The sequence below is a fragment of the Mugil cephalus genome, chromosome 8 (assembly GCF_022458985.1).
Source record: "Mugil cephalus isolate CIBA_MC_2020 chromosome 8, CIBA_Mcephalus_1.1, whole genome shotgun sequence".
NCBI lineage: Eukaryota > Metazoa > Chordata > Actinopteri > Mugiliformes > Mugilidae > Mugil > Mugil cephalus.
Genome location: NC_061777.1, coordinates 7,247,535 through 7,260,947, shown reverse-complemented (window position 1 = coordinate 7,260,947; position 13,413 = coordinate 7,247,535). Strand labels below are relative to the sequence as shown.

The 13,413-nt window shown below is 45.6% G+C and overlaps 1 protein-coding gene across 2 annotated transcripts in view; it reads right to left on the bottom strand.

Annotated features, from left to right (window-relative positions):
• Positions 1-7,760: 7,760 nt before the first annotated feature.
• Positions 7,761-13,413, bottom strand: part of LOC125012449 (ADP-ribosylation factor-like protein 15) — a 95,778-nt gene continuing 90,125 nt past the window's right edge. For both annotated transcript variants that reach the window (XM_047592411.1, XM_047592412.1), the window contains one exon: positions 7,761-9,639. In XM_047592411.1, the coding sequence (XP_047448367.1) occupies positions 9,487-9,639 (153 nt within the window). In that variant the 3' untranslated portion in view covers positions 7,761-9,486. The remainder of the gene's footprint in view (positions 9,640-13,413) is intronic.

Below are 13,413 nucleotides of genomic sequence, written 5' to 3'. Positions count from 1 at the left end.
CTTTTAGTTTTGGACAGGTGAAAGCAGTAAATTATATTTCAGCGCCTCATTGTTCAGAACTGATCGTAGAGTCCGGATCAGTACCTGCAGGAATCTACGCAACGTAAAGATGGAAAACATCATTTATCGGCTTATTGGTTGATCATCTGTGATCAAATTAACATATTGATCAACTTCTTAATGCACAATATATACACTAGAGCTTATCCTCTTTTCTTTTATATATTTCTTGATTGGTCAGGTTTCAGGACTTACATCGTCACAACGAATTACTCAAATGTGTTTACTCCGATTCTGACTTAAGCAGCATTTCCCTGCTGCAGCTAACTTGACTTAGAGCTCATTTTAACCACTATCTCCGTGACATAAACAGATTTTAATTAGATCGATGCTGAAATATCAATACTTCAACGCATTATTCGCTAAAATTGATTCTCAAAATATCGATACTTTTGATACTTCACTCATTCGAGGTAATGTAGGAACACAGTGGGAGAGTAATTTATGTTAATGGTCTTATTATTTTACTTATTTTCTTTAGTTTGAAACAGCATTTTCACATATTTTATATGAATGTGTCTCTGTTTGGTTTTTCTAGCTCGGCTATATAGTAAATAAAGCCACTATCACAATATACCTCAATATACTTTAATCTGATGTCTTGTTTTCTTTGTGAAGCGATGGTTTGAAGTACACTACTTTTTTTTTTTTTTTTTAGGTTTATCAGAAAAAAAAAGTATCAGTATCGGATCGGTATCGTCGATACCAGCCTGAATTTTACTTTTTTTTTTTTTTTAAAGAAAATCGGTGGCATCAAACGTCACTAGTTTTAATATCAGTTTTTGGGTGTAAATGATATTTTCCTCATTGCTGTGTGATGCGATGAAGCAGCAGCTGTAAATCCTCTGGGTAGTTTAGCTCTAGTTTACTGAATGAATCACACGAATGTTTGACGTTTTCAAAAAAAAAAAAAAGAAGAAGCGTACGTATGACCTGTGAGGACTAAACATTTGATGGCCAAAGATCAAGTATGTGAACCCGTCACTGTATTTTTTAATGAAATAAAAATCTCAGATCATCAGGCACTAAATCATTTAGCAGGTAAAAGACATTTGGCTCTAAACTATGAACTTGTTATGACAGCACAGTTGTGATCAGCGAGTTTCCATCTGGCAGGTAAGACGGCGGACATATTTTCTGCTTCTTGGTTTCTCCAGTTGAGGGGGGAGAAGGGGGTTTTTTAGACATATATTATTTTATTCAAATTAAACAAAAAAAAATCACGTAAAAGCTGTTTTGTAAACACGAGCTACGGAGCCTGGAGGCTAATCTATCACCAGCTTTGGAGGTGTTGAAACGTCTTTAATAAATCTGTAGATGGTGGTTTCATCTTTCATCTTGTTTCCTTCCCAGTGAATCATATTTGAATAGTTTCTTAGTCCCGATGGCTGAGGTCAGGTTCGTCTCATTGTAAATACAACTCTGGTTACTGTAAAAGTAGAGGAATACTCTCTGGCTGTGGCTCTCCGTTGACCAGCTAACGTCTCTAAGCCAATCTAAACTGGTCTCTGCCTTGACCTTGCTGACATTTAACCCTAATCCCCATCACCTTAAACACTATTTCTGGCCGCAGCTCTAAGCTTATTCCCACTATCTAACCCACGTTTGCCCCTTGCAGGCTGCTACGCCTGGCAGAGCTGAATCATCTTCCCCCTGCTACTATTGTGACCAAATATTTTCATACCTTTTCGTGCATTTTTTTCCCCGTGCGTGAGTCAGGCTGCGTTTCGTCATCGCTCTAAGGGCAACATTATATCTGCACTCGACCAAATACGGCTCCGGCAGCCTTAAAGAATGCCCCGTGCCAAAAGTTTGGTAAAACACAGGTGTTCCCTCTCCGCGCAGCAACCGTGTTTACGAGACTGTCCCGGCGAAAGACTCGCTTTTTCCTCCTTTTTTTTTTTTTTTTTTTCTCGCGTTCGCATGGAAGGTTTGTATTTTGAGAGCTGCAAGCTGCCCACATAGTGTCGTCACTGGAGCTGCTTTCCCCGTAAACTGTTTGGATTCAATGAGCTAATCCACCTACAGTGATTGGCCCGGTGCCACGCAGCACACCAAACAGACCTTAATGTATAAAGGAGCGCATTTATAGGCGGCCATTAAATATTTACCGCTTATTAGCGGCCGATTAATCGGCCGTGGATCCGCGCCGGACGAGTTATCGGATTAAAAAAAAACTGGCATCAAACGCGGCGGACGGATCTAGTGCTAAGTTACCGTTTAATTTCACTTGTCTCTTGGGGAGCGGGCCCCTTCAACAAGTTCCTCCTCAGATCTGTGCTCCCTGACACTGGGGCTTTATGTTGACAGTAATTCAAAGCTGACATTTGCACTACATGAAAGCTTCACCACCTTCTCAGCCAGGCCGCAGCTGTACGCCGCACATGTTCCTCCTCCGAGAGAGTGCAGCGCAGTGCAGCGCAGCGCACAAGCGTCGGGGCCCTCCCTTTTGTTATTCCCCGCTTTGCAGAGGCGTGACAGTAAAAAGTCCACGACGAGGACGGCCGAGGCCTCGCGTCTGTCCGTCTTCAAAGAGTTATGACGAGAGAGAGAGTCACTAGTAAAAAGGGAAAAGTCTGATAGCCATCAGCGGGACGGGGACTCTAGTAAACGGAGCGCAGAGTCTAGACCACTTGAGACGGGCATGTTAAGGTCACGCTCATAAAAGTCCCCTACACACGGTGCTCCTTACGGGCCTGGAGGGGAAGAGCCGGAGCGAGGAATCACCTGCACAGATGGGTCGGAGGGGGCCGCCGCCACCGCCGCTGATGCCGCCACCGCCCCATCCAAGAGCTGCTACCAGGCCCCCGCCCCAGGGGAAGGCAATAGGTTTCATATGTGGCGCATTGTGAATCGGGGCTTAAATAACTCAGGGCAGACGACAGCGGTTGAGTGCGGTAGGTATTTTTGGAAGGACAGGGCGGTTAGCTTCAAAACACGGTGTCATCGTTTAAAAAAGTAAGGAGAGGGAAGTGGCCGAGACTGGCAGCTAGGAAATAAATCTCACATTTTTTTTAAATAGATCCTGTATTTTGAGTTTAACGCGCAACGGATCCTTCAGCGGCCACCACTAATTGACCTTTCCTAGGAATGCAACACCTTTCCCTTGACTGACATTTGCTTTTAGTGGCTCCTGTGGGATGGGGCAGTGGGCCGGTGGAAGGCGATAGTGGTGGGGGGAGATCCTCTGGAGATAAACCGCCGTGCCCCCTGTCCCTCAGACAACAAAGAAAGTGAGTGATGTTTGTCTGAAAACCAAGAGCCGCGATCCCTCTTGTTTTGATGTGTGGGCCACCTGGGATGCGGGTCTCCGTCAGCACTCGGGCCGAGGAGAGAGGAAGGGAAACAGGACTCACGCGGATCTCGTCCCCCAGGACAAACAAGCTGAGTGACAAGGCTGCCGGGGATCCCACGGGAAGTCACCCACCGGACGGGGCGTTCAAAGCACGCAGGGAAAAACAAGAGGCGCTGAGGCAGGCGGCCGCGGAGGCCGGAGGGGAATCGCACAGCGTGGCTTCCACGGGGCTTCGGAGTCGATGCAAATAATACGATCTCATCTCAAACTCACGGTCGACCTGAGAGGCTTTTTTAGAAATGTATAAAACTCATTGCATATAAAGAATCCAGAAGTTCCAGTAAATCATCACCTGCGAAACTTCACTTTCACTCCCACTGACCCGCTGTGGGAAGCTCTCGGATGCATGAACCAGAATCCGAGCGGATCCCGGTGGATGTCGTCTGGGAACGAAGACAGATCTCAAACTCTCACCGGGTCAAATCTGTTCCAACAAATCAACTGTGATCGTTTTAAAAAAAAATAAATAAAAAACAAATGTTAAGTGACAGTGAGTTATCGGTCAATCTTTCTAACTGATGCGAATTCAGACTTCCTCGTCCAAAATAGGTAAAGGAACGACTGCTTCCGTGGTCTGGTTTGGCTCCTGGTAATCGGTTTCCACTTGTTATTAAATTACATATTCAGACTAATTTAATATCCTCCAGCGTGCACATGTTCCTTCATTTGCTTTTAAATCAGACATAAGGAAGTTTAATCGAGCTCAAATTCAAAAGGGGGGAGAAAAAAAATCAAGACGAGTCACTCAGAGATTCCTTCGACTCCTTCAAACCTTCACGTTGCACGCAACAACACGAGTTTAAAAGGAAAATGTAAATATTATCAAGAGGAAAGACTCAAAGCAAAACATTCAACACATATATATATTTAATATGTGAAATAACCCAGCGTGTGTTGATGCTTCAGCCACGTCTGCTCCTCCATTAACACGTCACGTTGAGCAGAAGTCGACACACGCGGCCGCCAGCTTCGGGGTGAAGTGTGGTAAATAAATTCGAGCAGGACGCAGTCAAGACCGTCATATCTGGAAATGATTATTTACTCCAGGGTGCGCTTCGTCACCGGGTTACATCACGTCCATGCGTTTCCGTCACCCGTGTTTATTTTTCAGAGGGGCGTGTGTGTCAGAGGGTGCTGAAACGGAGAGGAAACACCTCGGCTGAACCCCGGAGGTCCCGCCTGATAACAGGCCGGCGGCTCACATGGAACACGAGTGAAAGCAGCATCAAAGCCGGCCTCTGCGCTGCGTCACCGCTCCAGGATCCCGAGGAGGAGGAGGAGGAGGAGGAGGAGGAGGGCGGCTCTCCCTTTTGGCCCCTCGCTGTGAGCGTCCCGCGTGGAGCATCGGCCCGTCGGGGCGGCGGAGCAGGGGTACAGGGCCCAGATGGATGTCGGGGCCACATCTGTTCCGCCTCCCGGCTGGGTCTTATCAGCGGCGGCTCTGCCACACACGGCGGACGGGAGAAGATGGAGAGAAGGAGGCATTCTTCGCAGAGTTTAAGAAAACATGCCCGGCTTTTGTTTGCCTTGTAAACGAAAGTCGGGTTCCCCGTGTCCCGGGGGTCACGCATTTGCATTTCACAAAGCTGGAGAGGGTTTATTTTGGTGCGTTAGCATTTGTTCGTACCTCTGGTGGGTCCTCATGCTGTGGCACAACGTTGTCCTTCCAAACGAAGCTGCGCCTGGCAAAATATGAAAGGATTAAAAAAACAGACAAAATGAGGCACCAAACGTCCGATAACTAAAATCTACATTACATATATTACATGAAGCAGCTATTGAGGCTTGATTTAACCATTTGACAGATGGAGAAAAAAAGCAGCAGCTGTTTAGATATGATTTATCCTAAAGTCTGTCATGTATGATAAGACGCTAAATGTTCTGGTATTGCGTTTTTACGTAAGATCTATTGCTCCTGGCAGACATTTGGGGATTCATCACATGTTCTCCTTTCCTCATCAGATGCTGCGTGATGTATAGGCAGCAGAGCTTCCACGACGGGCTCCGTTTCTGCCTGGTTCTGATTACCGGAGGAAAGAACTGTGCAAGTGCAAACATACTCAGGCAGCTACCACTTGACTGTTGAGAGTTATCTGTATATATTGTGGCCGCGCTGCAGAAGATCAATTGCAGCTAAGGTTCTCTAGGTTTATAAACCCACATGGCTCCGTGCTCATCCGTCTACTTCCTCCACTATGAAATCATGCGCGCCCCGGAGCGTTCTAATGAACAACGTCGCCACTCGATGAAAGATCTCCTGTTGACTGCAGTGTGTGTGCGAGTGTGTGTGTGCGTGCGTGTGTGTGTGTGTACTTTACACGCTGTAACCAAGTCATAAATGAAGAAAGAGGACTGACGCGGATGCGAGCGCAGCACCATTGACGTCAGAAAATCAAAACGCAAAAAAGAGACAAATGATAAACTGCCTCTTCGCACGTTGGATCTTTGCTTGTGGTTGGCAGGTCTGAACCCTGTTGCGTCAGTTCAGCTCGCTTCTGTGCAGCGTCTGCCTCAGTCATTCTTTTAAACGGCCTTTCTGCACGTTTTCTGCCTTTTGTTGCGAATCGCACCTCCGCTTTGTATCGCTGCCAACCATTAGGCCTGCCATAGATTTTTAGATTTCTCAGCGCTTTCCTCCCTTCAAGGCAACCGTTAATTATCATTCATTTCAGTGAATTAAAAAAAAAAATATCAGCGTGCAGGGACTTGAATGTTTCTTCAGATACTGTATCCATCCCAGTAAACATCATGTCTCAGTTATTGTTGCTTGGTAAAGCAACAGCGAGCGCAGATTGATTGGAAAAGTCCGGACTGCATTAAAACAACAACACTACAACTGAGGATTAGAAGAGTCTCGGGGAACGCCGAGCCAGACAGCAGCCATTGAGCAGGTAGGGCAGGTAAAGGACTCGTGTGGGAGGAGAGGACCGGCCGCATCTTTTCTTTTTTTCTTTTTCCCAGAGAAATAAAATCAAATGTACAGACAGAGGGAGTTAGAGGAAGAGCGAAGGGGTCCCCTGCTTCTCTTGGCTCTCCCGGGAGGGCTGCTTCACCTCCTCCCTCCCTCCCTCCCTCCCTCCCTCCTCCCGGGCGCCCTCGACGCTCATGTGACCCAAAGAGAAGCAGACTGAGACACAGAGATGAAATTTAAAATTGCAAGGAGAGAACTCAAAATGAGAGAGAAAGCGAGAGGGGCAGGGAGGAGAAAAAAAAAAAAAAAAAAAAAAAGGAGGAGGGTGTGGGGAGGGGGAGGGGGAGGGGGGGGGAGGGGGAGGGGGAGGGAGGGGGAGAGACGAGCGCAGCAGCCCATGGTTTGTCTCAGGGCTGCAGCAGCTTCCAGAGCTGTGCAGCAGACTGAGGAGAAGCACGTCTGCCCCAGAGGCAGAGACTGGAAAACAGGATCAAAGAGTCGCCAGGGCAACCTGCATGACACACATTGTATTAAAGCCACACGGTTAATTTGAAAGAGAGGGAAGAAGGGCAAAAGGAGAAGAAAAGGAGGAGGCAGAGGTAGCACAGAGGAGAGTATATTTATCAGGAACTCCTGTCTCACTCGGTTAACTTTCCACTCAAAACCTTCTTCAGCTGTTCCACTTTGACCGCTCTCCTCTTCTTTTCTTTCTTTTACTTTTTTTCTTTTTTTTTTTAAACGTTGCCTCCACTCCACCGACTCATCAGCCTTTTCCTGATTATTCTCCAGCCTCTCGGATTTCTACAGGTCGCCTTAAATCACAAACATTTTGAAGAAAGACAGTTCTAGAAACATTAAAACTTTAAACCCGTTGCAGATCTACTTTTAAAGCGGATTCAACCCTTTGACTTCCACACTAAGATATATGATTAATCGCGATTAAATATCGTTAATCTATATTAATAGCGTGCACTGAAAACTGAGTATTTTGACCTATCATTAGTACAGATTCATAAAATAAAAATACTGCAGCTGTATGAGGTGTAGTTTTGACCTATATTTCATAAAAGCCACAGTTTATACTTATATACATATATAATGGGTTCACACATGGGCTAATTGTGCTACACAATGAGAAATTAAGCATTTTATTTCCAACTTCATACCACGTTTGACTTAATCTCTTACTCACAAACACAACTGCACAGGTCTGCAGACATTCTGTGAAGAGAGAATAAGATTACACATTCAAATCAAGACGTCGAAATGTTTTACTACGTGTTAGACGTCATTAATAAGCTAATGCATCTAATACATTTTTAAAGTTTTAATTACCAATTTAGACAAGACGAAAAATGTGAGCGCTTTAAAATAAAAATGTGTGTGAACAGATGATAGAGAAAAGAAAAAAAAAACCCAACGCTGGTAATAATCCCTAGTCGACAGATTTATTTTGCATTTACGCAAACAAATGGACTGATCCACTCAGTTCTCACATCAGGTACAAAAAGTGATTCAATCTTTAAAAACCTGACAAAATACTGATCAAAAGAACAACAGAAAGACGAAGCGCGCACACACAGACGTACAGAGGAAGCATGAACACGTCTCGACGACAACCACACACCTGTGGCACAATGAATTAGAGCCCTTTTAGACGCGCTGAGTCTAAAAGAGGACGGACCGGCTGAGAGAAGGTATCTGGGATAAAAAAAAAGAACGAGGAGTTAATGGGAACAGGGAGTGGAGCTGGAGCGGAAGGGCAGCGTTTGGCTGGGACGGGATGAAGTGGGGCAGGGGTACGCGATAAACTGCAGACAGGGAGGGGTCTTCAGACAGTTGGAAGGCATTAGGGTGTCGGACAGGGACTTGTCAGATGCAGCTGTTGCTGTGGTTGATTGATAGTTTGTATTCCGCCCTGATGGGAGAAGACTGCAGTCACCAGCCAGTGCTCAGAGGGATTATGTCAAATTCAAACAGAAAAAAACAAACAAAACATGGCATTCGCTGAATGCTGAAAAGACACATAATCCATTAGATTTCTCCACCGTCTGGGCGCGTCCAGCCCGGTCAATCATCATCTGTTTTCTTTTCTTTCTTTTCTTTTTTTTTCTTTTTTTTTTTTTTTTGGTCGTTGATTTGAAAGAATTCCTAAATGTGACGTAAGTAAGACATACAAAAAACTCTAAATGTGGCTCTACGTTAGCATACAGAGCTATAAAATATATCCTAGGTTGTTGCACATTTATAAAAAGCATTCAGACATGTTCCCACATTCTTGAAATGGACAAACGTCTCCATAAAGTCACCTCGCACACGCGGTCACATTAGTAGTACATGTGTGTATGGCTGCACAGGAGGGTACACAGCAGTATGCTTCGTTGCATGTACATAATACTCCATAAACACTCAGATTACACTATTCAGATTATTAGATATTCAGATACGGCGTGACGCACCGATATGTAACTACCGTACATAACACAAGGCTTCGGACGACTACGCACACTCCGATCGCACGACGTCGCGTCGTTGTTACTGAGTCAAAAGGAGAAACAACACACTTGACAGCCATACAGTACTTCTCAGTGGAAAAGGACAAAAAACCCACCCAAACATCCTGGAAAGTAATTAGTGGGGATGTTAAACGTATCTACAGACGACCTGGGCTCCTGTGTGTTTGTGTTTGTGTGTGTTAGTAGTGTCCAACGGTGACCAGAGGAATGCCATACGTCCCAAATATCGCTGATGAAATCACGACGGCACAGACAGTAGTAAACAAGACTTCCATTGTTGGCAAAGTTCAGTTTTTTTTTTTTTTTTTTTCCCTCGACAAACTGCTTCACACTCGGTGGGTGTCATGGCCGCTCTCCTCCGTCAGGTTGTAGTGGTTGACTGGGTTCGCTCCAATTTGAAGAAAAAAAAAAAAAAAGAGGGGACCACAGCGAAGGGAGGTTAACATACAAAGAGAAGAGAGGCCAGCATCTGCCGGCGTTTCTTGTGTGTGCATGTTTGTGTCTGTGCGTGGGTGTGTGTGTGTGTGTGTGTACATGGGCACCGGGAGGATGTGGTGTTTTTTTTTTTTTTTTTGTGTGTGTTTGTATGTGTGTGTGTGTGTGTGTGTAACTGCTGATGTCTCTTAGCATTAGCAGCGTTAGCATCATATCCTTGCGGGCTCTGTTTCTTTGTCCTCCAGCAGGCTTATGAACTGACCGAAGCTCTCCTTCACTGCCTCCATGTTGTCGGTGGAGCTCCCCTCCAGGATCCAGCGCTTCCCTCGGGCCAGCGGCTCCAGCTCAAAGTACTTCTTGACCTGCAGCCAAAAACACGGTGTGGTCAGTTAAACCGTAAGATCGCCTCGAATCATCGAAACATTCAGTGTTTAAGTTATGTTTTTGGTGCATTTGCCTACGATAAACCTTTAAATATTTTATCAAAACAGCTTCACTCAGATTCAAACTGTGAATTTCTACAAACTCTAATCTCAAACCATGTGCCACACTGTAAAACAGCCTGAGCACGATCAGCTCGACAGAACATTGCATCAGATGAATTCGGTTCTTAAGTCGCCCTCACTCGGATTGAAAACCTGCTTCCAATTCAGCTTTCAGAAAAGTTTCACTTCATCCGAGCCAATTAGGAGCGAGAATCAGGTCTAAATTTGCAATTCTTTCCTGACCAAAGTGTAAAGTAATAAATAAAATTAACAGAGTTACGTAGAATAAAACCAAATGAAACAAAACAGCTCTTTTAACTGGGAAATATATGGGCTGGCACCGCTCTTTGTAACAGTCGATTATAAAGTTCATATGCTGGCTTTTGGCAGCTCTCGACAGTGGGGGTGCAGTTGAGCTTTTGGGGGAGAACCAGAACCAGCTGTTACGTAAAAACAAATCTCAGCAGAGGGAAACAATGTCTTAGACCTCCACTGAGGGTACTGCAGGTTGTTAGGGTTTCTGACATTTTCAAGCTGAGAGTAATGGAAGCAGTTTTTTTTTTTTGTTTTGTTTTGTTTTGTTTTTTTGCCGATGTGAACCAAGTTCAGACATTTCCTCCTGAAGAATGTACAAAGACCAGCGTGTACTGCCAGCAGCAATGAGGGGGGGGGGGGGGGGGGGGGGGGGGGGAAATGCAATTAAACTACAGTTCCCACTATTATTAACTTATTTAGTGAGTTTCACGCTCAGTTTGATCGTCCGTGTTGGTAAATGTTTAAAAGAATATGTATCACGCTGATAATCGCTGGCATTACGTGACTAGAACTGCATGTATGTGGTTACTTATGAACAGGTGACAACAGTAAAATCTTAACTTGTGCGTTCCTTGGTTAAATATGAAAAGATTAATTGCATGTTCCTGGGTCACTTGTATTAATCATTGGAATCTGGTTTCCTTCACAGGAGTGAGCGGAAAGAGGACATTAATCAGACCCTATAGAAATACCTATGCTACGAAGTCATTTAGAACAATACATGATGAGAGCATAGAGGATTTATAAATACATATATATGTGTCTGGAAATATGAAATAAAGATATTCTGAATATTGCCAGAAAACAGAAAGAGAATCCTGCAGCCTGGTAGAAACCACAAAACCCACAAGGATGCCCGTCACACAGTCAAATGACTTTTCAACTTCAAGTGAAATTGCTTTTGTCTAGACCGTGCTGGGCTGTCTAGCTGTGCCATGGTGTGTGGCATGAAGAGGATGGAGAGGAGGAGGAGGAGGAGGAGGAGGAGGAGGAGGAGGAGGAGGAGGAGGAGGAGGAGGGGAGGTGTATTCTTTGTGTCTGCTCAAACCCAGCCAGCCATGCCAGCGAGTGGCAGAGTGAGTGCCGTCTCTGCCCCCCTGAGCTAAGTTTCTGTCCGGGTGTAATGTGAGTTTAATGACAGATTAAGTCACCTCGGCCGCGTTTGGCTCAGAGGCCTGACTAGAAAGCCGAGTGGACCCAAACAGTGTTAACAAATCTGTCTGGGTAACATGAGCTGCCCTAGTCCAGGCTCTAGCCCCAGACCTAAACTGTAGACGATGCGGCTGGCTGCCTGTCTGGCTGGCTGGCTTACTTGTCTGCCTGTAGCCAAGGCCCTCTTCTGGAAGACTTTGGCCCCTGCACTGGCAGACAGTCAAAAGGCCAGAAGTGACCTCTGTGCAAGTGCAGACAGGCTCAAGCTTCCCTCACTTCCCCTCCTTCCCTAACAGGCAACAGAACACACCCAGGGGCATCTCAGCATGGCCAATGCCTTCTTCAGCACTATGCAACAGACAACTGATCCCGCCAACGACACTGGATGACTTCTACGGTTTTCACCGCGTGCCACGCGCTTGCGATAACACCAGCTGTCTGCGATACCGAAGAATCCCCCCATTTACTTAATAGCGGGGCTGATACCAACACCTCCACGCGGGCCACATTTTTATTGACGGGGCGAATCCATTCCGGAGATTTTAATCACACGACAGACGGACAGGACATGCTGCCCAAAAAAAAAAAAAAAAGAAACGCCTCAGTGTTACATGACGGAAGGAACCCCATGACCTAAGCAGCCGCGTGGATCCATACTGGCAGTCGGCAGCGTGGCCCAAACCAGTTTCTCTGAGATTAAGTCCTCCTAAGCACACTTATGCTTGCTTAAGGAATTGCGTGAGGCAGTGGGATGGGTAAGCCACACAAGACGTGGGTTGCCAGATGGCTCCTAGGATGACCACTGGGTCACCCAGTCTAGCTTCTTCTAGGTCATGCAGACCTGGGGCCTCGCCTTGTGCACGGGAGGAAGCGGCTTATACATCCATAATAAGGGTGTCAAAAATCTTTAATCGCTCGTGTTTGTGTGAACCGCATTTCTGCCGCTGGCGGCCGGTCACGGCAGACGGCAGCCTGCGCCGTTCACGTGGAGAAACATTAAATCTGTTCAGCAACAGCCCCTAATAATTAGAGACCTGCATGAGCTGGAGTTTGTATTCAATTGTGCAATTAAGTTGAGCTCAGGAAAAATATACATAAGCGAAATCCTGATGTGTTCCACCTCCTCGATATGAAAAGATTAGATCTGATTGACGGTCAGAAGGCCTCTAAGCTTACAATAGCAATGCTGCAATATTATACAGGAGGTTCATTCAGAGGGCAGAGGACCAATTTAATGATAAACCCATTAATGACGGAAGACATAAATCGGTGTTTGAGCCCTCAGCTGATTTAACCATTGAATGAGGGAGAGGTGCTGGGTGGATATTAAGGTGTCACCAAATTTTAGGCAAGAATGTGGAAAGAAACCAAAGTAAAGCTGACCAACAAGTCTGTAAACTCCCTGTAAGTGTCATCATAATTTACCTTGCGGATTAAAAAAAGAAATTACGTTCCTCGAAGACACATTGTCAGGTTTGCCTGTTTGTGTGAGTGTGTCTGCAGGGAGCGGCTGAACAGCCAGTCAGCTAAGCTTAAGCTTTGACCCTGGCAAGCTTACTTCAGGCTCCTTAAGACAGCGGATGGGCATGTGTGGCACATGCATCCAGCTGCTTCCCGAGCCATGAGAGCTTATCACATGCGATGGCCACTTGTGGCATCATGTCATGACAAGAGGAGATCCCGGCAGAATAAAAAGAGGAGCTTTGATGACCGTTGGCCTCCTGACCGGCTAAATGACTGAGACCAAGTCTGAGCCATGCAGGTAACGGAGGTAAATGAGACAAATGCATATCCCTTTACAAACGTACATCCTCTCTTTTGCAGTTGGAGGATTAAAGTAGAGTGCAGGGAACTGCATAAAAATAATTTGCCCTAAAATTCCCTCAATATTCCAGCTATATTTCTCTTTAGGTGCAGAGGTAGAACGTCAGCTGATCCCAGCACGGACTGTGCAACAAGTTTCCAGATTTCACAAAAACAATCCGTCACATTTACACCTATAGGCTGCTCAGTCCAGACTGACATTGTGCTTCTCTTTCAAACTTCCCAGAAACCCAGCTAAGAATCTATTTATAGTCACGCCGAAGGTTGAATCCGTTCACTGTTGCATCACCAGCATCACGGGGGAGAGAAAAAAAAAAAAAAACAAAAAACTGATCCCAAGATAACGAACCGTAAAATGTA